At 45.4% G+C, this 25,842-nt stretch overlaps 1 protein-coding gene and 1 pseudogene across 1 annotated transcript in view; both read right to left on the bottom strand.

The window, feature by feature from the left end:
* LOC136646006 (guanine nucleotide exchange factor DBS-like) overlaps positions 1–25,341 on the bottom strand; it is a 221,996-nt gene extending 196,655 nt beyond the window's left edge. Inside the window, exon 1 of the mRNA XM_066622524.1 lies at positions 25,263–25,341. Within this exon, the coding sequence (XP_066478621.1) occupies positions 25,263–25,341 (79 nt within the window). The remainder of the gene's footprint in view (positions 1–25,262) is intronic.
* Positions 13,675–13,793, bottom strand: LOC136646706 (5S ribosomal RNA; annotated as a pseudogene).
* Positions 25,342–25,842: the final 501 nt, after the last annotated feature.

Below are 25,842 nucleotides of genomic sequence, written 5' to 3'. Positions count from 1 at the left end.
GGAAGACTAGGGGGTTTAACCGTCCTGATCACTATTCCCTGTAAGCTGCGCTACTGTGCAGCTCAAAGTCAAGATCCACACAACATGGAGCTCAGCAACCTAGAAGTTCAGCGATTATGTGTGACACAATCACAGAGAAGCCATAGATGGTGTCACCATACAGTTGTAAAGCTGCAGAGCTATGAAGAGGTTCGTGCACCAGTGCAGACCCATTACTGGGAATATTTCTCCTGGTTTCCTCCCCTCCTTGTCTCCTCACCTCCTTTCTCTCCTACTCCATTTACACATCACCTTTTCCTTGTATGAATTTCATCTCTTTCTCTCTCTCCCTCTTTCCCCACCTAAAAACCTACTGCATGAATAACTGTGGTACATACTGCATGGCATTTTATGTTTGAGTCCCCTTTCCAGTTATTGTAGTCTTAGCTCCTATTAAAAGCTACCTATTGTTGCTCTTTTAACCTTGCCTTCCTCCTCATTTCATGCCATTTCATTGAGCTGTGCCATGAGTCACTGTGCTGTGTCCCCACACACACAACAGATTTCCCATGTGAACATGTTCCTATGTCTTAAAACCAAGCCCACTTAGCACTGGGTGTGGATCAGGGTGTCCCCAAATCCCTATCCACCAGCTGCTGTACACACACCCATCATAGATGGGATGTGAAGAATTGATCCGTGGCACCTCAATTTACTGGGGTGAGCCTTTATGGCAGCATTCCAGCAAAAGCAACTGTCACAGACTTGACTGTGCTGCTTTCTGACTCAGTGCCATATGTCAGGTTTCAAAATAGCATTCGCCTGGTTTCCTTAACAAGATTTTGTCACTGGCAAGACAGAGCGGTTTGGCTCACCTACAATGCTGAAAATATACAACTGTCAATATTGCCATTTGAAGTACTATGGAACATAATACAGTTTGTCCTTCAGCTACTTGTGAAAGGATGAATTTTGACATGAGACAAACAAGTGTAGTGTAACTTTGCTATGTTCAACACTGACCTTCTAGAATAAGAACCATACTTTGCTGTCAATGCGCTCTCCCCATCCCAGGTTGCCCCCTCCTCACCAGACATGCTGACTTGAAAAATAATATCTTTTGAAGTGACCCAAATGTCTGAAAGAAAACCAGAAGACTCAAAACACGACATTTTTCCAGTTGTCCCCTGCTTTCTCTGCCACTGGGAACATTCTATCCATACTTCCCAGATTTTCTATATAAAGGGCTAGAATCTTGTTCATAAGACAGCTGAATTTCCACCAAAGGGAATGCGAATTCTGCCAATTAGCTGTAGGGAAGAAATAATGAGATTTGACAGCTTTTGAATAACACAGAGGGCTGAGATTTCAGTTGGTGCAAAGGAGAGGTGTTTAAACTGATTTATAGTAATCATGGAACTTGTTTCTGTGCTGGGGAAGTGGAGCTTTAATTACTTGCTTCCTCTTTGCCGCCAGAGGAATTGCTGGTCCATGTTTTAATTTTGTTTTTTACTATTGCAATTGTGATAATAAAAAACAAAATTAAAAAATGAATGAGCAACTGTGCTGGCTGCAAAAGGAGTAACTATAGGGAACAAGAACAAGGAACAGGCTAATAAAAGGGTGGTTGATATTATTATTAATAATAATTCAATTATTTAAATCATCAAATTATTACTTGATCAAATAATTAAATAATTATTTAAATAATCAAAGTAGCATTTATTTATATGGCATTTTACACAGAGTGAAGGACAGGTTCCTGCCCCAAAGGGCTTGCAATCTAGGCTATAATCTTCTAGAAGAACACAAGGGAAGCAACAGAGGGGTGATGGAGATGGGTCAGGCAGAAGAAGCGTGTGTGCTTGTGTCAGTTAGGCTTAATATAGCTACGGTAGGGCATGGAGATAAAAAGGTGTTGTGCCAAGGTCTTCGCGGGGAAGGCGAGTTTTGAGAAGGGCTTTGAATGAAGTGACTCAGTAGCTATGAATGAAACGATCAAGAAGTAGAAGTTACTTTCAAAGAAAGCAGAGAGGATGAAATGATGAATTGAATGACCACTGGCCAAGAGAGGCTGGACCTTCGATGCATGCAGTAAATTCTTGCCTGTGTGGATGTCCTTTGTAGGATTGTTGTAAGGATACAGCACTAAATTAATTGCCATGTGGAACCACTATTTTCATTCTGCTTCTTGCTGACTGCAGAACCACACACCAGGGGTCTTGAGTGTCCCCAGTAACCCTGCATTTTGCCACCACAAAGTTCAAATAATGGGGGTTTGTCTTACAACTAAGCTTTGCAAAATTCTATTACACATCACAGCTTCAAATTTTATGTTAATTGATAAGCAGCCAAATCCTAAGCGGCCTGGTGCCCAGAGGAGCAGTGGCAACACAATGGCTACCACTGTATCCTATGAGCACCGCGGCAGCCACTGGAGTCTCCTCAGCGGAAGGGGACATTTGCTAACGAGTGCTGGGCCAATGCCGATGGTCCTTACCTGGAGAGTACCGTAAATGTGCTTTACGGCACATTTTTGACACCCAGGGGTGCAAAAGAGTTCAGGATTGGGCTCAAAAACCCTGAGAAAGGGTTAAAGGGTTTTCTGGTTAAGCAAAGTTTACCTTACAAGGAATTATCATTTATAACTCCTCTTTTGCAAAGCTTATTTTGCATATCTATCTTGTAAATAAGGTTACTTAGGAAACTGAAAGGGTGAAATAAGCACTTTACAACACTGTAGATGAAACTGCCCAGAACACAAAACAAATTATAGAATTGGGGTTGGGGGGCAGGCTAGTAATTTAGACTTGGTCAATCTCGTAAGCTTAATGGAATGCAAGGCAATTTGTCATTTGCCTGCTGCAAGTTTACAGTGACAAGGATTGATGCCATTTTTCTGGTCCCATATAACCTTTTCTCTCTGCCATTCAAGATCAATAGGGCGGCTCTTATATATAACTCCGGCATCTTGTTGTCAGCTCTTGTGTATTAACAGCAGTATCGATTCACTTCAGAAATGTAAATCTGCCACAGCCTAAAAACTGTAGCCGGTCTCAACCTCATAATCCTGGAAAGAAAATATTTAGAGTCTCTCTCTGCTGCTTTGTGGCAGAGGCTTTTAATCAGTGAAGTGACATGTCTGGCTATAGTAAACTTAGCCAGAGCAGTCCCATTAAGATTTTGACTTCAGAGCCAACCAATTCTTTAAAAGCATATCTTAAGCAACGCTAAGGCTGCAGGATAGACTGCCAATTGTCAGCAAGTTTAAATGCTAGTGCACTGAGGACAGAACTGTGGACACAACAAAGTACACGGCACTACTACTGATTTGGGTCCCTGTCACCCCTTTCCTATAATCTCGTGTAAAACAAAATGCATAGCATGACTTCTTCATGCTTCCTGTAGCTCAATGTCAGAGCAAACACTTTGCCTGCAGAAGGGCCCAGGTTCAAACCCTGGAAGAATCTTCAGGTAGGGCTGAGAAGGACCAGTATCTACGAGTCCGATATTATCTACGATATCTACGAGAATCTACCAGTATCTACGAGTACCAGTATCTACGAGTCTACGAGTACCAGTATCAACGAGTATCTACCAGTATCTACGAGTCCGATAGTATCTACGATATCTACGAGTATCTACCAGTATCTACCAGTATCTACAAGTCGTATAACTGGTCCGGCTCGGGTCCGGGGTATTTGAGGGACCGCCTCCTTCCCTACAATCCTGCCCTTGCTCTTAGATCATCGGGGGGGGGCCCTTTTGACTGTGCCACCACTAAGAGATGTGAGAGGGGCGGAGGCCAGGAAGAGGGCCTTCTCGGTGGTGGCCCCAGAACTATGGAATACCCTCCCCTTAGAACTGAGAACTGCCCCCTAGCTGCTAACGTTTCGGTGTGGACTGAAGACCTTTTTATTTCAAAAAGCTTTTAATTGTTGACAGGCTGGCTGGCGTTCTTGCTTTTTATATGAAAATCCACGGGGTTTGTTTGTTTTTAGATTTTTTAATTATTGTAAATTGTTTTTTAATGTTGTATTTTTAAGGTGTTGTAAGCCGCCTTGTGTGCCCATTGGGCAAAAAGGCAGGGTATAAATTAATAAAATAACAATAACAATAACAATAACAATAACAATAACAACAATAACTCTGCCAGTCAGTATAGACAGAACCAGGGGCAAAGCTAGAAGTGGCGCAAAGCACTAACTTTTGCAGGGAGCCTCACCGCAGCTTGCAATGGCACCTCCCCCTCCCCTTCAGAGCCATTTGGGGTGATGGGAGCCTGGAATGACATCTGAAGGGGAGGGGCCATTTGCATGCTGCAGTGAGGCGCCCTGCAAAACTTAGTGCTTTGTACCCCCTGTAGCTACACCACTGGATAGAACTATGCTGGTGGACCAACCATCTGACTCATTATAAACAGAGGTGGGAGAAAATGGTGATAACAAAATAAAAACACATACCACATTCTGCACTTCTCATTTTTGTAAAACAATAAATAAATAAAACCCAAAATCTGCAAAAAAAACCACCCCATTTTATTTGATTTTTATTTATTATTTAATGCGGGGGAAGGGGTGCCTGGGTCATAACTGTGGCTGCATCTGCTGATACTATACCACCTATATAATCTGCCTAGTACATTTTTAAAAATTTATAATTATAATGTTAATTTTGAACAAAAACACTTAACGCCGCATTCTGCACTTCTAACTTTTGGAAAACTTTTGAAATCTACAAAAATAAATAAAATAAAACAAACCATTTTCTCCCTCTTCTAGTTATAAGAAAGCTTCATATGCCTCTTATGCATCCCTGCTCCCTGAGTTAAGGCCATTCGATTTGGTTATTGGATGTTCCTTCCACTGCCTCTCTCCTCCTAGCATATTAAATGTGGGGTTACCAACTGTGAATTTAAGGAGCACTGACACACACCCCTTTGGAAGACGTAGGAAAGGTGGAGCCAGGGCAAAGATGGTACCTCAGTGGCAGAGGTGGAGAAATCTAGGGTTAGGAGCAAAGCAAAGGTATAATGTGGTGGGCCATGGGCAGAGCTGGAGTGGACACAAATCTGTTGAGGGTAGACCTTACAGAATCAAGCGCATCATGGGCAGAGCCTGCCAGAATCTGCAGTTCACTGGCTTCTATAGGTCCTCTACAAGTTATATAATGCTGTTTTTCAGGGGTGGTCAAACCCCAGCCTAGGGGCCATTTGCGGCCTTCAGGGTCCCCCAATCTGGCCCGCAGGGAGCCCCCAGTCTCTAATGAGCCTCTGGCCCATCGGAAACTGTTGAAGCTTGTGCTGGCCCATGACTGCTGGTCACGACTGCCAGGCACAAGCCGTGGGCAGAGTTCGAGCAAGGCCTTTTATAGTCTCCTTGTGTTTTCTGCTTTTCCTTGGGCATTATTTTAACCTCTCCCCCCCTCCAATTACCTCTGAACAACTTATGTCTCCATGTGTTTCCGGCTTGGTATGTATTTTTTTTCACTTGCAAGAGGTGTGTGGCAAACAATTCATAGTTCTCATGTGGTTCTACATACCTGTATTCATCATCATTGGCATCCTTCAGTCTCCGGAGACTATGGTATCGCGCTCTGAAAAGTGGTTCTCGATTATTATAGTTCTCATTTTTATTATAAATAAACCCAGCAAAATCCACTCATTCATATAAGTTCCATCACTAATATATGTATCGTTTATGTAAATTTATTCAAATTTGAAATGTAAATTATTTTTTTCCTGGCCCCCAACACTGTGTCAGAGAGATGATGTGGCCCTCCTGCCAAAATGTTTGCCCACCCCTGGATCAGATGAATGAAATGCTAGATCAGGGGTCTCCAAACTTTTTGGCCAGAGGGCCACATCAAATATCTGGCATGGTGTGGAGGGCCGGAAAACAAATTTAAATATACAATTTAAATAAATAAATTAGAGATGGAACTTAGATGAGTGAATAAATGAATGAATGGGCTCATTCATTCAACCTCTCTGGCCCTCAGAACACCCTCCAGACATAATCAGAGCACAGTTCTGGTCATGTTCCGCTGAGTGGGCCAGAGGCTTTCAGGGGATAAGAGCTTGGCCGCGGGCTGAAAAGAGGCTTGCTGCGGGCCGCAACTGGCCCCAGGGCTGGGGTTTGGAGACCCCTGCGCTAGATGTTTGGCAGCCCTATCAAGCCTCCAGCAGAGCAGTTTTGCTAGAAGTCTCCTTCCTCCTTGCACAAGGTCCTATTACTCCAGACCCTGGAATTAGCTATCCACCTGGCTTTCGAAACCTTAAAATTTCTAAAGGTGGGGATTCCACAGTCTATCTATTCCGATGGGTTTGTTTTTCCATTGCTGAACTGCTCATTATTAATAAAATGCTCTTCCTCAGGTTTAACCTACAACCATTTTCCGGTTTCCTATTTAAGCACAATGCATCTTGCCCTTTATTCAAGGAATATGGAGGAACAATGATCAACCTTCTTTCAAAAGAAGCCCTTCTTACGCCTCTAGACACCATAGTCCTTGCTTCCCCCACACCCCAACCTCATATGTCTTGCCACTTCACCCTCTTTCAGATGGGAACAGAGCTCCCATTTGTGTCTGTATCAAGAAAAGCTGAGGTGTGCAACTTAAATGGATTGTGCAAACACAGCATACTGCACTGACTTGCATATTTTGCAAAATTTTATGTCCACACTGCTGTTGTGATTGGTTTGTTGATTGATTAATATTGCTATCACTGTTATTATTTTGCTTTTAATTATTACAAGCCATACTGGCAACTCCTGCTGATTTAGGAAGACATAATTTAAAAATTGTAAACAAATAAGGGCGCAATCCTAAGGCACCCTGGGCCAGTGCAAGCCCCTTGCGCCATCCCAGGAGAGTTGCAAATGTGCCATAAGGCATGTGTGCACCTCCTCGTGAGTGGGCTAGGCTGGCGCACAGAGGCGTGCTGGCCAGTGGAGGCTGACTTAAGCCTCTACTCCAACAGACACCAAGCCTGGTGACATCACCATGGTCACAAAGGTTTGTATAGTCAAAGCTATGGTTTTCCCAGTTGTAATGTATGGCTGTGAAAGCTGGACTTTAAGGAGGGCTAAGTGCTGAACAACAGACGCTTTTGAATTATGGTGTCAGAGATTTTTGAGAGTCCCCTGGGCTGCAAGGAGATCAAATCAGTTGATTCTACAGGAAATCAACCCTGACTGTTCATTGGAAAGACAGATACTGAAGCTGAAGCTTAAATACTTTGGTCATCTCATGAGAAGGGAGGACTCTTTAGAAAAGACCCTGATGCTGGGAAAAATTGAAGGCAAAAGGAGAAGGGGACGGCAGAGGATGAGATGGTCAGATAGTGCCACGGAGGCAATGAACATGAATTTGGACAAACTCCGGAAGTTAGCTGTAGACAGGGGGTCCTGGCATACTGTGGTCCATGGGGTCACAAAGAGTCGGACACAACTTAACAACTGAACAACACACAAAGCCTTTTTGACTATCATTGTTAAAAGCCTGTACACAGTAGCCTGTTAAAATTACAGATCTGTAACATTTCCCCAAGTGCAGTCACATACCATTGTAGCATCAAGTCTTAAAATAAAATACATATTGAAATGCAAGTGGACCCACCTGAAATTGGCCCGCAACCCAGTTTGAGAAACACTGAACTGTAGAATTCTCTCAAGGCTGCTGCCTGCACACTTGGAAGCCTAGACTAGAAACTTAGGATGTGATTTTAACTATGAAAACAGAATCCAGCATGCTCAATTCCATGCCCAGTTTCAATGTCTGTGTATTCACAATGCAACTGCAGAATGCACACAGCAGTGCTTATCATCCTTTTAGATTCTGACCCCTTTCAACTTTGCCTGCCGTTTTCCTAGAACTGTGGTGCCCTACATACTACAAATGATATCTTACCAAAGCTGGAAGCAGCTGCTATAGCTTCTTGCACAATAGTGCTGGAGGCCTTGCGTTTTCTTCTCTCTCCCAGCCAGAAAAACAGCTGCAGCATACAGGTCTAGGTGCAAACGATCCCTCCTCCCTCTAGCCATGCAGTAACTGGAAAATCATACAGCCCCCAGTCCTGTGTAGTAGGAATTAGCGGGCGCAATCAGATGCATTGGGTTTCCCTTGGCAACTGCCTGTTCTACATAACTCACCACTGCGCACATGTAGGCTTTGTCAGAAGGTTTTAAAATCTGGATCTACCCTTGAAAAGCCCTGGGCTAACCACAGCGTACAGCTTGAGCTGCTAAGATAAGGCAAGAAATGTCTAAATGACTTGTCTAGCAGGAAATGGAACCGATGCTAGTCCATTTCCCAGCCTGAATAGGAAAATCAGAAGGATGTGTTTAAACTTAGTAAGCCATGTTCATCTTGCAAATGCAGGTCCAGAACACCATGGGCGTTAAATCAGATTGAGGGGTTTGGGGTGCTTAGCCCTTCCCCTTTCTCAGACTGATTTAAGGGCTAAGCACCCCCTCTCCACCCTCCCTCCCCTTGTCCACTGGAAGCTGCTTCCCTTGAAAGGCAATTTGCCAGGTAGAAGCAGCCAAGGGCTAATGTGGTAACAGTTCAGTACAGTACTTTGGCTCTTAGGGACTTAAAAATAGCTTCTCTAGTACAGTTTTCTGGATCTGTGAATCTCACCAGGTTCAAGACCACTGGATAAACTTAAGGCTTGTTCAGATGCTAACATTTTCAGTAAGAAGGGGTTACAACCCTAATCTCAGGTGTACAAATTTGGGAGGAGGGGAGCACTTTTCACCCTGTGTTTCAATAATCACCATCGGTGACTTGCCTCTTGAAGTACATACATCTCCAGTTGTTATAAAGTAGTCATACTAAATGCTCTTAAAGTATGCTTGTAGGGGCCAACCCCTGGAGGGGCCTGGAGCAGGCTTGTTCCACCCCAGGGAGACCTCAGACTGGCTAGGGGGGAAGGGGTTCCAGTACCCTTGTCCTCCTCCTTAGCAGAGCTGCCACACCTGGCTTGGGAGCAGGAGCTGCTCACCTCACAGCTCCCTGCTTCACAATGCTCCCTCTCATCCCTGGCTTTTCCGTTTTATGGAGCAAGCCCACCCCCTTTTGGCCCCTCCCCTTCCTCCAGGTGGGGCAGAAAAGGCCTTTCCTGTTCCTGGCTTGTTTCCTTGTTTGCCCTGCCAGCCCCCTCTGTCTGGATGGGGTGAGCCAACCTTCTTTGCCCCTCCTCAAGGGCAGGGAAGCCTCCCTCCCCTGGGCAAGGAGTGCCTGCTCCAGGGTAAGTTGGGGGTCAGGGCATCTGGGAGGGGCCTCAACACAGCTTGTAATTTAGTCTTGAATAAATTCTAGAGCAGGCTTTGATCATTGCTGTGAATTTTGCCTTCTCTACCTGAAACTCTCTTACGGCCTAATTCTAATTGGCAGCACTGGGTGTCTCAGATGTGCTATAAAACACATATGCAGCACCTTACAAGTAAATAGCACTGGCAGGAAGGCCTGTGCCATCCCTGAATCCTGGAGCACCGCCCCACAGAGCAGGTAGGCGCCAGTCGAGCAATGCAGGGGTGGGGGGGGGCAGAATGGAGACAGGGGTGGTGTAACAGGGCAGGGGAGGACAGAGGGGGTGGATCGGGTTGAGGAGAGAGTGGGATCGGCGGAGCTGGCACACACCAAATCCTATTCCCCCCCTCCTTAAAGCCCTAAACTGAACTTCTCAGACTTGTGCCAGTGATTTTGATGGCACAGAGCTAAGAGTTAGCCCCTTTGAGCACCAGTCTGCTCAATCCCAGCATTGAATACAGTGTGGGCCATGTGGCCCTACTGCACCAGCACTGGATTGGACTGGGCTACCCATTGACCCGGCTCCTACTGAAACCACTAGTGCCGTTCCTGCCTAGGATTTCTGCTTCTAGAAAGAACATTGCAAGAGAGATATGTATTTCCTTAAAGAACAAAGGAAACACACCTATGCTTCACCTTTTTAGCATAAAACAAACCAGCTATTCTTCTTTCCCACAGGGTTACATCTCTTCTTATTGGATCTTCTTAATGGCATCCCATTATGCCAAAATTAAGCAAGTGAAGCTTTTCCCATTAAAAATGCATGCCAAAAAAAGCTAAATTTCTGAATGGCAAGCTGCTAAGACAGAGGAATGGGCCAGTAAAAAAATATTAGAAAAGAAAACATGGTGGCACCTTGCTAACATTTGTATGGTGAGTCTGAACAAAATGTCTCTCTAGTCTCCTGAGACATATGCACAGATCAAATGGATTATGACTTAGCACGAGAAGTTGTGATGAGTCACTGCTCCAAGATAATGGATTTAACTGGGATAATTGCTTTTTTCTTCAGTACCAGCTTTAACTTGGTGTTGCTAGAACCTACAGTACTTGAGGACCTCTACTACAGCATTGGGAGGAAATTACAGATGCAAAAAACAATACCTCAGCTGACTCAAGCATGTCCGGCTAAACACAAAAGCAGCACAATTTATAAAATAATGAGCCCACATTCATAATGTAAAGTACAGCCACTAACCAGGAAAGGAGGAAGTGCCCAGATACTATAAGCAGAGTTCAACTTGGCACCAAAATCTCACAAACCAACTTGCTGAATCACAGAGAAACAACAAGGCGGTGCCATTGTAAGCCGGACTTCATGGCGTGCAGGCAAGTTGGCAGCTTTGAAGTAAGGGTGAAGGGAAAGGACATATTTTAGAAGTGAAGATCGTTTGATAGCATTGCTGCTCCCCACTAAACAAATGTTTTCTGTCCTCAGTAAGACCAGCAATCACAATAAGAACATCTGGAAGAACAGATTTTCAGCATGAGTCAGTTGACCTGGATAAAAGCCAGTTATAGTAGACCCTTATTCAGTAGCATAGCTAGAGGGGGTGCAAAACACTAAGTTTTTCCCTGTGCAAGCGGCCCCTCCCCCTCGGAGCCATTCCAGGGGGTGTATGCCCAGAAGGACTCCCTGGAATGCTCCCAGAAGGCATACAGCTCCATTTTGCTCTAGTGGCCAGGAATGGCCTTGAAGGGGAGGAGCCAATTGCACACTGCAGAGTCTCCTTGCTAAACCTAGTGCTTTGCACACCTTCTAACTACACCACTGCACCCATTGGAGAGCATTGTGAAAACACCAACATGCACTCCTTCTGTGTCTAGATCAGTTTTCCAATTGTTTCCAAAATCTTTGTGATTGTCTTTTAAATGGTAAGATGTATATATGTATAAATGCAGTTGTGCCAGAAAAAATTTAAATACTTCTAAATTTAAAAATTCAACATTTAAAAATTAAATTTAAAAAAATTAAAGTTGGTTTCATGCAGATGGACTGGAGCAACACTAAGGGCTGACACGCCTTCTTAATATGAAATTCATCAATCTAATGTTCATCCTATGAATATGTCTGCCAGCCACGCAAGGCTCACAGCATGAGTGAGGAATCCTCTGTGACCATCCTCAGAATGCTACATCTGTCTGTATTCTCTGGTAATGCTCTTTTTCATATGCCTTGCGCAGTGACCTTTAGCATACTGCATGAACTCAGATCCTCTATGCATTCCTGTGCACAGGCCCGCACACAGAATTAAGCATCTCAGCTACTTTCTGAAGCTGAAACGCAAGAACTCTGTCACCCCTCTTTTCCAGAGCAAAAAACAACAGAAGCTCGGGCAGAGATCTTCCCTTCTGCCCCTCAGCTGCTCGTTCTCATGTCCATGCCAACACAGATGGTTAGCTGGCATGTGAAGCAAAATGAGGTGGTAGAATGAACTGCTGTCATCTCATACTGCAGATAGAGGATGACTTTTTGGAATGCTCTCAGATGTAAATGCTTTCCACAAATTGAAAACTTCTGTTTAAAAACTTCCAGGTCAGTAGAGAAATGTTCTAGTTCAGTGTTTCTCAACCAGTGGTACGGGTACCACCAGTGGTACTTGAGGTGATGTCTGGTGGTACTTGCAGGACCCCTGGATCCCTGCCACCCACCCGTGAGACCAGGACTGTGACATGACAAACAGCGGTAGGAGGCTCAGCTCAGCAGGCAGAGCTCCAAAGCATGATTTTCTGTGCTCAAAAAGGCCTCCCATGCACCCTGAGCCTCTAACTGGTGTTTTTGTGCTGAATCTGGTCTCCCAAACCAGAAGTAACTGGCAACTGATATCATCACCAATTACTTCCGGTGGTACTCTGAATAGTTGGACCATGTGAAGTGGTATGATGGAGGACAAACACTGCTGAGAAATACTGTTCTAGTCCAAGCTGCTTCCTGCTGTTCTATTTCCCTACCTGCTTTGTTGTTGTTTTTTTCATAGGGGGAACATTAAAAATTATGATTCTCCACCTATGTTCTGAAATGACATCATTCATTGTACCACCTCAGGACTCTGTAGCAGCCCATCCTACTCTAGGTGTGGAGCAGGCGATAGATAAAGCAAATGAGATACATAAAGGATAGAACTCTGTGAAAGGCAAGCCTTTGTTATAATTCTCACTGAAGGTGAAGAGGTTAAAGAGCCCTTTCCCTGCATTTCATGCAAGTTCATAGGCAAAGCTGGTGTTCCAGGCCTTTCAACACAGCCCCTCTGCTCAAGAACTGTTGCCTGCTGTTAACTCTCATTCCAGCCCTTTTGCTTAGTGAAAAGTCAGCATTGCCTAAACCAGTGTTTAAACCAGTGTTTAAACTGAAGGTCTCTGGATCATGACCCCAATGAGGTTGTGAAGCTTCTTTTGAAGGGTCGTGGCAACCTTTCAACACCTATGCAAGAGAGGGCTTGGATCCAATCCAATAATGTCACTGCATTAATCAAAACTGAGTTCTTGATAAAATCCTGCACATACTCTTCTCGACGCCTTGCCCTACAACTCCTAAGGCCGGCCCTGCTCAGGTTATCCCACAGGGTTGTGGTAAAGACACAAGAGTTAGGAGGAAACGGGGTAGTTGGATCGGGTCCTGGGAAGGGGGCAGAATCAGTGGTGGTCCCCAGTCTCATACTTTATTGATTCGGGCCATGGCATGAAAAAGGTTGAAGATCACTGAATTAAACCAAATTGAGAACATCACCTAAAACAGAACTGCCCAAGACAAAATGTGTGTGAGAAAACACTGGCTGTTAATTGCAACTGATTCTTTTATTTTATTTTTTTTCTCCTTCCAATCTGTGCAGGAAAGAGCAACCGGCTTTTCCTTAATAATAGCTTCACACCCACCCATTCACCAAAGAGATAAGGAAGGGGGAATTAATTCCAGTAAGTGAAGTGAGCCTTTCTCCTGAATGCTGGCAAGGGGGAAGGGAGACCGAAACAGCAACTGTTATTTTTAACTATACTATGTGTGCAGAGAAGGAGTGAAAGTGTTCACAGCGGTCTCTGCAAGCACTAGATTTCTAGTTTGCCTGCCAGGTTTGTCCTTTTGCCAATTGCCTGGAATGCTGAGTGTCTCTCTCTCCCAATCTTTCATTTCTTTAAATCAGTGGTTCCCAAACTTTTTCAACAGGCAGCTCCCTTGAGCTACTGGGCCATTGGCCGTGGCTCCCCATTAGGGCTATAATCCTATACATTGTGTAGGGCAATAAGTTTTTCACAAGGATTTTGTGGCTCCCTTGGATGGTTTTCATGACTCCCCAGGAAGCCACAGCTCACAGTTTGGGAACCACTGTCATAAATATTGAATATAAAAATAGTTGGCAACCTTCAGTCTCGCAAGACTATGGTATAAGCCTACAGCACCCGGTATTCCCAGGCGGTCTCCCATCCAAGTACTAACCAGGCCTGACCCTGCTTAGTTTCTGAGATCAGATGAGATTGGGCATGTGCAGGGTAACAATATACAAAACTGCTCTCCACTGAGTTAGTCCAACATTGGACTTAGCTGCCCCTCTCCTCGCCATCTGAGCCATTCTGGTCAGTGACAGCAACACAGTTGCTATCACTACCCAGAGTGGCTCCAATAGCGAGTCAGGGGGGCAGCTTACACAGAGAGTTACAGCACTTGCAATACTTACCACACCACCCTCCTGTGGCCCAGGAGCATGCAGAAACTAGGGGCTTTCTGCATGCAATGCCCATGCTCTACCACTCAACTGTAACCCCATCCCTAGTACTAGTTACCAACCAGAAACATTTTTCTTCTTGATGGAACCAATAAAATAAGGAGCAGTTGCTAACCCTGACTCAGTATCAGGAAGGAATGTTCTCCAAGTGAAACAGGACAGAAGCTTTTTTTCCCTGCAGCAGGGGTTGTAGCCCCTTCAGGTCTACGAAGGTGTACGAAGTCTTCAGGTGTACAAAGACTGAATCAAGGCTGCTGGTTAGTTTCAATTGAAGCTGCCTTTTGCAGAATCAGACTACTGGTCCATCTGACTCAGTATGGCCTATACAGTATTGACTGGCAGCAGCTCTCCAAGCCACACTGGAGTTTGCATCACCTGATTTTGAGCTCATTGTGTCATCCCCCCCCCCCCGGAATCTCCTCCTGTACCAGACCATACAGAATAAATTACAATATCATATGCATAGCCTAAATGCAGTGGCATCACTGGGGTGAGTTTCACCTCCATTAACTTTATTTAAATATATAACAGCACAGGTTCACCGAACTTATCAGTAACTAATTGAAAACCAGTGGCCAACTTGATGACACTCACACAACTGAATAAGAGTTCTGTTATTAGCTCAGATAGGTGGAAATGAGAGCTGACTCGTACAAACAGCAGTGATTTTCAACCTTTTTCATCTCACACTGGAAAAACACTAAAATGGTCAAGGCACACCAGCAGTTTTGGGACAATTGACAAGGCACACTGTGCTATCACTGGGGGGCTCACATCCCCCAATGCCCTACTAATAAATGACCCTCTTCCAAATTCCCACAGCACACCTGGGGACCATTCGCCGCACACCAGTGTGCCACAGCACAGTGTTTGAAAATGGCTGCCTTATTGGTTCCCTACTGTGTCATACTAACGTCTCATTGGCTCTTGGAACAATCAGTCTCATTGGTCAGTTCTGAGTAATGGAAATCCACTTTACGTAAGGCATTTTTTTCTTCTTTTTCTGGTTAATTGGCCATAACATTTAATAGAATACAGATAATTCAACAGTTTGTTTCATTACATTCTGCACGAAACTACCATTCTAATGATATATAGCATGATGGCATTATTCATAAGTACAAATTTTCCAAAAGGTTCTCCAAAATTTTGGCCCCTAGTGGAGTCACGCACACCCTGAGGGTGTCACCCAGTGCGGTCCGCATCCCCTAGTGATGCCACTGCTCCAAGCTTTCCGTCAAGGATTGTTCCCAGTCCCACCCAGCAATCCCAGGGACCAAACTTAGGACCACCTACATGCCAAGCATCTTCTGTACCATTGACCTACAGCCCCATGTGTAGTCTGGTCCTGACTCTCCCTACAAGTAGTCCTGGAAGGGCAATGGCATCTCAGAAGTTGTGGGCAGCTCTCCTTTGCCATTTTTGGCCTTGGCAGTGCCATTCCTACAGGACGGCACAGGGGCCTTTGGGATATCTTTACATGTTGTGCCAAGGGGAGTGCCCACTGGTTCAGAAGCAGTGACTCTCACAGTGCTTTCTTGCCTGGGTGGGAAGCAAAACTTTCTGAGTGCAGGAAGAGAGGACATGATGCCATTGCTAGACAGGGCTCTGGTCCACAGCAGCTTGGCTGGAGATGGCATCATAAGTTCCAAAACTAAATGGGAATGGGACTAGGAAGTGCAGGGCAGATAGTTTCAGGGATGAGCTTCCTGAGAGGAGACTTGTAAGAGCACAGCTAGACTGTAATGGAAGATCTTACATCTGCCTGTACTTTATGCCACCACCCCACTGAAGCAACCTTGGTGGATCTGTGTGTGCACTTAGCTGGCTCCATCCAGCTCCCTCTAGTGAGTTGCAGATTGCTTGTCCAGCCCAGATGGTGCACACGCCGAAGAGTTTACTTTTCCTAGTGACTAACTTAGAAAGCTTTTAAAAATACAATCATTGGGCACATTTATGGAGGAGAAGCATATTGATGGATATTGGTCATCATGGCTTTATGGCACCTCCACTGAGCAGGGGCCACATACTCTGAATCCCAGTGGCTGGGGGTTATTATTGCCTTCATGCCAGGCTTGTGGATGCTTCCTGGAAGCACTTGGCTGCTGACTGTGGGAAGCAGGATGCTGGGCTAGCTGGACCTTTGTTCTCACTGAGCAGGGCTCTTCTTCTGCAGTTGGCCATCACCATGGCTGGCTTCTGAAATATGAATCCATTGCAATGCCTCCATTTTGCTCCCACTGTCCAGAATGGCTCCAAAGCCGAAGGGGAGGGGCTTGCACGGCTAGTTCAGATGCCTGCAAAACTTAGTGCTTTGCACCCCCTCTAGCTACGCACTGCCCCAATGCAAGTTTTCAGCTGGAGGAATGGAAAGTCTACCTTGGGTGTGGAAAGGACATGTTAAAGCAGTGCTCTGGGTAAGCTAAAGGGGGAAAAAGAGAATTGTTATCTCAGACAGACCTTCTGCAGCCATGTGTCAAATTCATTTCATACCCCATGGGCTCAATAGCACATTCATGACGCCTGCTGAAGGCCAGAAGTGATGTCCTACAGGAAGTGACATCATTAAGCAAGTGATAATCACAAAAAAGCACTTCTTTCTTGCCTAGGAATTCATTAGGTGCAAGTGATAGAAGAGAAAATATGGAAAACCTGATCATATTTTCAAGATATGACAGAGCCCAGATATCACAGGGGCAGCCCTTTCAACAGCACCGCTTCTGCTGACACATCACTTTTCAGTTCAGCAGCAAAGAGGTGCTTTGCAAAGTGATGCCTCTGCAGAAGCGGTGGTGATGAAAGGGTAGTCCACGTGATAATTGGGCTCTCCCAGCACCTCAGCAGCATCTCCCTTTCTCACCCCTCCTGGTCTGCCCCTTTCCCTGTAATTCCTTTCCTTCCTTGCCTCCTTCTGTCTCTCCCTCCCAGTGCCTCAACAGCAGTGGTGCTAAGAACATAAGAACAGCCCCGCTGGATCAGGTCTAGTCCAGCTTCCTGGATCTCACAGTGGCCCACCAAATGTACCAGGGAGCACACAAGACAACAAGAGACCTGCATCCTGGTGCCCTCCCTTTTATCTGACATAGCACATTTCTAAAATCAGGAGGTTGCACATACCCATTATGGCTTGTAACCCATAATGGATTTTTCCTCCAGAAACATGTCCAATCCCCTTTAAAAGGCGTCCAGGCCAGATGCCATCATCACATCCTGTGGCAAGGAGTTCCACAGACCAACTACATGAGTAAAGAAATATTTTCTTTTCTCTGTCCTAACTCTCCCAACACTGCTGAAAGGGCAGCGCTGGAAGGGCCAATTATCACATGGGTCGTCCTTTCACTAGTGACACCTCAGCAGAAGTGGTGCCACTGAAAGGGTGAAAGTGGCATAATAAATAATTGGGCTCTCCCAGCACTGCCCTTTCAGCAGCATGTGCTGCTTCTGCTGATGCATCACTTTGCAGCTCAGCTGCTAAGAGCAGCTGATGGTGGTGGTGGGAGAGCCCAATTGCCACATGCGCTTCCGTATCCAGCCCAAGGGCTTTATGTTTGACATCCCTGTTCTACAGGGTCTCTTGGGGCAGAACTGCTCATTATAGGTCTGTGAGCCAAGGAGCTATACACTTCCTCTGTCACATAAAGCTATAGATAGGTCTATCTTCCAAACATCTATACAACCTTTTGTTATCTTTATTGTTATCTTTCTGTTATCTAACTTTGGGCACAACCCTAACTTAGCTGTGCCACTATGGAGTGCACTGTATCTTGCAATAGGGAGGCAGTCAAGGGGGCCTCCTCAAAGTAGGGCATATTTGTTACCTTACCTTGGGGCTGCATTGGGGCAGCCATTCAAGGACAGAGTTACCTTCATTGAAAAAGTCAGATCATGGGCTAGTATATGCACTCAGATTGCAGTCAGACACAATGAGGTATATGGTTTGGCAGGAAAACCCGCAATCACACTGTGGGGTAGATACTAGACCCCATTTAAACACTGAGTCTTGGCAAACACCATGTAGGGTACGGATCCTGTTCAAAGTTTTCCAGTGCTGGCGAGGCAAGTCGAAACCTGGCACCTTAAGTGTAGAATGGTCTATATATCTAGCAGTTTCTGGGCGTTCGTCTGCCCATTTAACTTTCCATTGGGCATTGATGTTCAAATTATTGTGCAGATGTTGTGCGAGTGCCAGAGAAGCCTTCCTGGATTTAAGCCTACCAATTGATAGATGAGGAAGATCGGCATGCACTGGTAAAAGTGGGTTGTTGGTGATTTTTCTATATATTTTCAATAAAGTCTCCGTACGGCTCGTGGTGCTATGTGGCTCAAAACGGGGAGCCAACAAACAGGAGTGGGCACAACCCTAACTTAGCTGTGCCACTATGGAGTGCACTGTATCCTGCAATAGGGAGGCAGTCAAGGGGGCCTCCTCCTTGGGGCTGCATTGTGGCTAGGTCAGTGCTGGACAGTAGGTTAGGATTGCACCCTTTATTTGTTAGATAAATTTATCTAAGCCAGGGATGAGTAGAAGGTGGCCAGTTGTCTACCAGTGGACCATTGGCAAAATTTCTGGGCTATCTGCCATCTGCTGGATTTTTGCAAGGACTAGGTGGATCTTCTTGTGAGCTATGAAGATACTTACATTGTTAAACAAGACTGCATAAGCAGGATTACTTGATACAGTACAGCGTAGTGATACCTTGACTCTGAAAAGATCCAGAGAATGCACCACAAGGACTTCAGCAGGCTATGCAGACTGAAGGTCATCTCATTGCTGGTCCTAAGCTAGCAGTCATCAGTGCATCATGTGGTAGTGAATTCTATGCAATTATGGAATTGCTGGGGAGTGGGGATTACGACAGACGTTTTAATATGCACTTTTATCACAGTGCTTTCCACTTCTCTAAAATTGCCTTTTCAAACACATCACATCAGCCACCATAAAAGGTGCTCTTTTTTCTGACCTCTAATAAGCTGGTGCTGATTCAGCTATAACATGATTCATAGCCGAGTGTGTCATTTGGGGGGGGTAGAAGCGTTATGTGTCTCAGTAGAGAATTGTTTAAAATTCAGGCAACTGGGACAGACAAACAGGGGAAAAAATAACTTTTGCAAAATGAATTCCGATTTTGCATAAAATGTTGTTGCAGTGCAGAAGGTTGAGGACACACACACGCCCCAGACTCAGCAAATGTTCACCCAGTCATCATGACAATGACTGATCTGAATAAACAACAACAAGAATGCTTGGACTGCCCTTGCCCTACAATTGCTTAGGAAGGCACAGTCCCAAGTCTGCAACTGCTCTCCTGCTGTCTTTCTGAACACCAATGAGGTGCAGTGCTTAAAGTAGTCATTTTCAACCCCTGTGCTGTGGCACATTGGTGTGCTGTAAATGGCCTCCAGGTGTGCAATGTGAATTTGGGAGAGGGTTATTTATTAGTGGGCCATTGGGGGATGTGAGCCCCCCACCAGCAGTGAGGAGTGCCTTGTCATAAAACTGATGGTGTGACTTGAACATTTTAGTGCCTTCCCAACGTACCATGAGATGAAAAAGGTTGCAAGTCATTGGCTTAAAGTGTCAGACAAGGACCATGGTGATGTGACTAACAGTCAAGTCCTCAGCCATGAAGGTCAGAATGACCTTGGACCAGACCTCACAGGGTTGTTGCTAGGACAAAATGAGGAGGGAACCATGCATGCCACCATAAGCTCCTTGGAGTAAAGATGGGATTCCTCTCAGCCCTGGAGAAGTCATGGGCTTCATGAGCAGAGAAGGCATGACTCACAAGTGTTTCAGTGGCACCACATCACATCCATCCCGGCTGAGTCAGTTGTCTGAACCACAAGTGGCACAATATCTGATGTACTTAAGCATACAGTAAGGCACAACAGCCTTGCATGCCTTTGTTGGGCTTGCAAATACCAGGTCTTTCAGACCACTTTTAAAGTGTCTGTTTCTGGAGGGGATGCCATGTTAGTCTGTTGTAGCAAAAATGATGGGCAGCCCTATCCTAACCTGTGCTGGAAAAGGCAGGCCACAGTAGCTTGTGCTGTATCCAGCGCAGGTAAGGTGCAGGCTGGAGATGTTGAGCCACTGACACTCCTATGAGCCTATTCGAATCCATGCCTGTTATTTAACTGCCAGAAAGCTGCTCAGATTACAGATTACTGCTCAGTGTAAGGCCGCTCAGGTCAGGGATGGGGGTTAGGATGCAACCTGTGCAGCCACGACCAATCCTATCCCCATTAAGTAATGTTAATAACATCACTTCTGGTGGGTCCCGATAGATTGTCATTGTTAAGGGTTCATCCCTGGGACTGAGAGAGAATTTACAGGCTGAATAGCAGCAGGCCTTGAAGCCTTGGCCTGACTCAGCCAGCACAGCATCCTGGGAGGAAAGGATGATGCAACATCAGGTGATGTAGACCAGGTGACTGCTACCTGTGTGTGAGTGTGTGTGTCACTCCATGCAGAGTCAGAGTGACTCAGCAGTTTCTTACCCCACACTGATTGGCTGACATGCATATAAAGTCCAGCAGGGACAAGCTGGGTTGTGGGAGATGCAGGGTGGAGTTAGCGCCGAAGGCTACGTCAGTGAGAACCGTGATTCGTGTGATATCTGGACTGTTGTTGTACATATTGTATATAGTAAAGAGGCGTTTGGTGGAGAACTTCTGCCTTGTGTCGTCTTGTTCCCGGGAGTGCCGGTGCTCTGGCCTTGGGAGATAGGCAAGCCAAGCAGCCGGGCAGCAGCTGGCGCTGAAAACCGTTCATCCAGCTCGCAACAGTCATTCTAAATTGTGGACCCAGTGCTAAAGAGTTTGAGAACCACTGACATTGACGATATTGGGCTTTGGTCAATCAAACCCCTGCACTGATGTAGCCATGCCATCAGAGTGCATGATGCATCCTGCAGGGATGGGCAGTCCCACAGCTCTCCTCTGGGTAAGGGAACATTTGTTCCCTCGCCTGGGGTTAAGTCTTTGCTACTTCAATGGGTCTACTCCGACCTGTGCCAGCAAGCAAGTCCATATGGAAAGTTTTCTGAAGGTAGAAAGTTTGAAAACTTCTGAATTAATCAATTATCTATTTAAAAAGAGGTGATTAATCAACTTAACTTTTTATTTAATTAACTGACAGCCCTAGTTAAAGAATATTTCCCAGTGTAAATATCAATTTGGAAAGGCTTCCAACCACTGTGCCTACTTTCTGTATTAAATGCTAACAAGGACTCATAAAATGACATCCTCGTGTTGGGATGCAAGTGGCACATTTTGTGGAAATAGTGCATAAAACTTGCAGTGTGTATAGCTCATGCACAGTGCACATCTTGCACAATGCATGATCTATGGCCAAGCTGACCAAAGGAAGGCATGGCTCCTTGGCATGCATGACATGCAACCTCTTAAATAGAGGGCTATTAAAACTGCTTCCATAGGGATTCTATTTTTTGATTTAAAGAGCTGTACCATGTAATTTAACATAATTAGGGTAAACTTTACCTAGAGAACGCATTTAATGGAAGTACCCAAACATTTCAGGATTGAAAGACTAACAGTGGTACTGATACGGTTGCAAAGGGGCAGAAGTGGGGAGATCACAAGCAAGGTCTTGTTATCCACGGAGGAGTCCTAGGGTGCATTCCTATCTTGCACTGGAACAGGCAAGCCAAGAGGCTTTTGCTGTATCCAGCGCAGGATAGGTGTTCAAAGTGGCTCAGACAGAGATGGGGAAACTCTTCCCTTTACTTCCGGGTAGGTCACTAGAGCCCCTATGGGTCTCCTCTGACTTGCACCACCTTCTGAGGTGGTACAAGTCCGAAGAGAGTGGAGCTGCTTGAAGCCACTCTGCACTGCTCAGGGAATGGGGTTGGGATCTGGCATAACTGCTGGGTCCCAGCCCTGCCTCCTGCTCTCTGCCCGGCTACCCCCGGGGCTGCCCACCGCCTGCCCTTCCCCCTCCCGGAACGCCTCCCTCCCGCTTCTTCCCCGCCCACCTCAGAGCCTTGCTTCGGCCCAGCTTGGCTGACAGAAGGCTCGGTGCCTCCGTAGGCGTGGAGGCTTAAGTCAGCTTCCGAAGGCCGGCGCGCCTCCACGCGCTGGCCTAACCAAAGCACGAGGAGGTGCAAACATGCTTTACAGCACATTTGCGACCCTCCTGTGCCAGCACAAGGAACTTGCGCCGGCCCAAGGGCGCCTCAGGATTGCGCCCTTAAAAACATCCTAGTCTGATGTAGCTTTGCAGTGTGAGTTCCGTTCAGCACTCTCCCACTTCCCTTTCTCCCTCCATGTGTGTCAAGTTTGTACAATTAGATGGAACTGTAAAGGCCAATTCATAAATGCGCAGACATTTCTTAATAAACTCTGTCACTCAAGAACTCTAGGCTAACATTCCATTGATAAATATTGTGTCTAGGTGATATGGGGAGTAGGAGATACAGGCAGCCCTGTCTACGATCAATGATTCATATGTCAAATAGCCAAATCACTTGAAGTCCTCTAATGAACAAAGGATACATGTGTGAATTTATCCTTGCAGCATGTCTACTATGTATGTCAATTGTGAACATCATTGTATATAGAGGTAAATATTGCCCAGGGCTTCTTGGCACACGTTTACCACATGTTTACAGATTTGTGTTGTCCCTTTAAACATTATAGGATTCACTGCAATGGCATAGTGCAAACTCCTTTATTCAATTGTTTGAAGTGCTCCGGAGTCCAACTGAAATCAATTTGTCTTACCCACAAACAGGGCCTCTGAGAGGAATTTTATCAGGGGGTACAAAGTTTCTTTTGGGCCCCTTTAGGAGTACAAAGTTCTCTTGGGCCCGTTCCCTTCTCCACTGGATCATAATTTTATGCAATAATTGGATCATAATTTCTACAAATTGCGATATATGAAAAACAATGCAGGCTTATATAAAATGTGAATGCTAGTCTTCACACAATATATGCAAACAATTTCTGAGATCCCAGGAAATTTCCAACATCCCTCCTTTGGCTCCTGGGCCCCCCTTTTTGACCCTAGGCTCAGGTACGATGTATCTTCTGCACCCCCTTTCATGGGCCTTGAGGAGATCAGAAAATGTAAGAGCCCAGGAAATTCTGGGGTCCCCTCCTTTGAATGGGATTTAGATGTGCTAGTTTCCCTTTGAAACAGGAAGGCATCACAAGGGTGAAACCAAGGGATCTGACAGCAGATTCCAGGCACTTTACTCCAGGAGCCACCAGGGTAACTCTCCAGCAGAGGAAGTTAATTGGTCTTTGCTGAACTGCAGTTCTACCCAGATGGTGGCCAGAGAGGGTAATGCAGCTCATCAGTACTAGCTAGTCAGGTGATCTGGGGAGCCAATAGGGACTTGACAGGTCCTATAAAACTGCTGTATTAAGCTTGGTTCCTCTGTCTGAACAACTTGTTGGGGTAGGCAAGCAGACTCCTGCACCTCACCCAGTGGTGTTGCTAGGGGTGTGTGGAGAGATGCCGGCTGCACCGGGTGACACCACTACTCACCAAAATTTTTAAAATCTTTGTTATATATCAATTGATGTGTAATTTCATGTAGAATAACCAAAAAACTAGGGGAGGCAGGATGATGTTACATCACCATGCTTACCGCCTGGGGCACTGCCCCGCCCACTGCATGGTAGGAGGTCCATCATAGTGGTTGGCTTTTCGTACTGGGTGATGCAAACCCTAATGAGACCACTGACCTCACCATCTCATGTCCTGGATTGCTGCTTTTTGGAACCTGACTGTCTTCCTGTTCCTGACTACACCTGACTTTGGTCTCTCTGGCCTTTGTTGCTCTCTAGATCAGCCATTTTCAACCACTGTGCCATGGCACACTGGTGTGCCACGAGTGGTCCACAAGTGTGCCACAGGAATTTGGGAGATGGTTGTTTATTAGTAGGGCCAATGGGTGATGTGAGCCCCCCACTGGCAGCATGGTGTGCCTTGTCAATTGTCAAAAACCTGATGGTGTGCCTTGACAATTTTTGTGCCTTTTCAGTGTGCCATGAGATGAAAAAGATTGAAAATCTCTAGATCTTTAATTTCATTCAACTAGATATACACATTTGCCTCTAGTCCTGCCATCTGACCATTCACTGGTTTCACTGTACAGGACCTTGGTACACCTGCTATTTATGGGCCCATTCACATGCTTTCTTTATACTCATCCTTTCTTTTTGGAGCTACCTATGCAAACAGAGTTTCCGCTTCACATAAACAATAAGCTTTTGTTTCCTGATGGGAACTATTAGTACTAGTTACTGGTAGAAAAAGAGAGAAGATTGTAAGTAGGTGAGCAGGGCATGTTTTTATTCTTAATTTTCTGTACAGCCACTTATGATGCTTTAAAAATAAACAATACCAATGAAACAGTTGGTCCAAAAGTTGTTTTTTCCCCTCCTGTGGTATCAGTATTATAATATGGTACTTATTTAACCCTAACTACACTCTTATGGGTGGAAACAAAATATCATCCCTATTGCTTTCCCTTTTCAATGTGCCAACCATGCCAGGGTTCCTTTTCAAATATGCCAACAGCAATATAGTACAGGTTCTTCTTGCATTCAGTAACCTCATTTGGATAACACAGAGAGCAGGGGAATAATCAATCAAGAATTCAAGGCTGGGGATTTGTCTCCTACTTATGTATTCCACAACCACTGAAGCAGCACTGGCAGTCAAAAATGTGCACCTGGGTTTGCTTTAATTTTTTAACTGGTTGCATTTTTAGTTGGATGAGATCATGATTTTGGACGTGCCGCATTTAACAATATCATCCACTTCTAGACTGCTTCCCCCTCTAGAATCGATCTGCAATAATTATGGATGTATGAACAATAATTATACAGCACATCTTGCAAATTTTGTACAAAGCCAATGAGAGAATAGTAAGTTCCAATGCCTTAAACACACATACGCACACCTTAGAATGATGCCAGCCTTGCTTAAATGCACCAACAATCCAATCTAGCAAAACTAAAATTGTATCCTCGGTCAAATGCACCAACCATATTTAACACCCTGGAGAAGCAAGCGCCCCCTTTTTTCTCTTGGCAATTTGCAAATGTGCTGTGATGCCACTTGGCCCCCTCCCTCCCCCAGGTGTTACACTGACACACAAAAGCTTTACAACCTGGTGGGTAACAGCACATCACCACCACAGCCTAGAGGAAAGAAATTCCAACATCTGTACAAAAAATATAGGGGGAGAAAGACACGGAAACAGATGCTTTCCTTACCCACATGAGTGATGACCGTGGCCAACCGCTGGGTGAGCTCCTGATGTGACATCTCTTCTTCTTTCAACCAAAAAAGCATTTCACACTGAAGAGATTGTACAGCATTAAAAAAAAAAATTAAGAAGCCCACCCCCAAGATGTAGCTGGAGTGGGAGGCAGCTCAGCCACACACACAATGCATGTGCCACTCCCACAGCACTGGATTCTTCCAGGCTGAGTGCCTGATTACACCTTATTTTGCATTGGCCAGCTCTGGCAACATGCTGAGTGCACTAGCCCTTCCTCCCGATGAAGTCCTTTCCCAAGCCATTAGAATGCATTTTGCACATCACCTCTTACAAAATCTGGAGACAATTCCAGGTACCACTGACTCTGCTGTGCTCTCATTTCTCTCCCTCTTTTAAATGAGACGAGGCTCTGGGAAACAGAGCAGCCAGCTACCTAATTTCCAAGGAGACTCTGAGATGCTAATGCTCCAAGGGAGGAAAAACAAATCCCAGAGCTGTGGCAGTGTTTAAAAAAAAAAAAAAAGCAGCAGTGATGGAAAGGAGCCCAGTTGCACAAGGAAATCCGACTATTT

The sequence above is a fragment of the Tiliqua scincoides genome, chromosome 3 (genome assembly GCF_035046505.1).
Source record: "Tiliqua scincoides isolate rTilSci1 chromosome 3, rTilSci1.hap2, whole genome shotgun sequence".
In the NCBI taxonomy this organism is placed as follows: domain Eukaryota; kingdom Metazoa; phylum Chordata; class Lepidosauria; order Squamata; family Scincidae; genus Tiliqua; species Tiliqua scincoides.
Note: the sequence above shows the minus strand (reverse complement) of the source record. Positions and strands in the feature narration are given on the sequence as shown.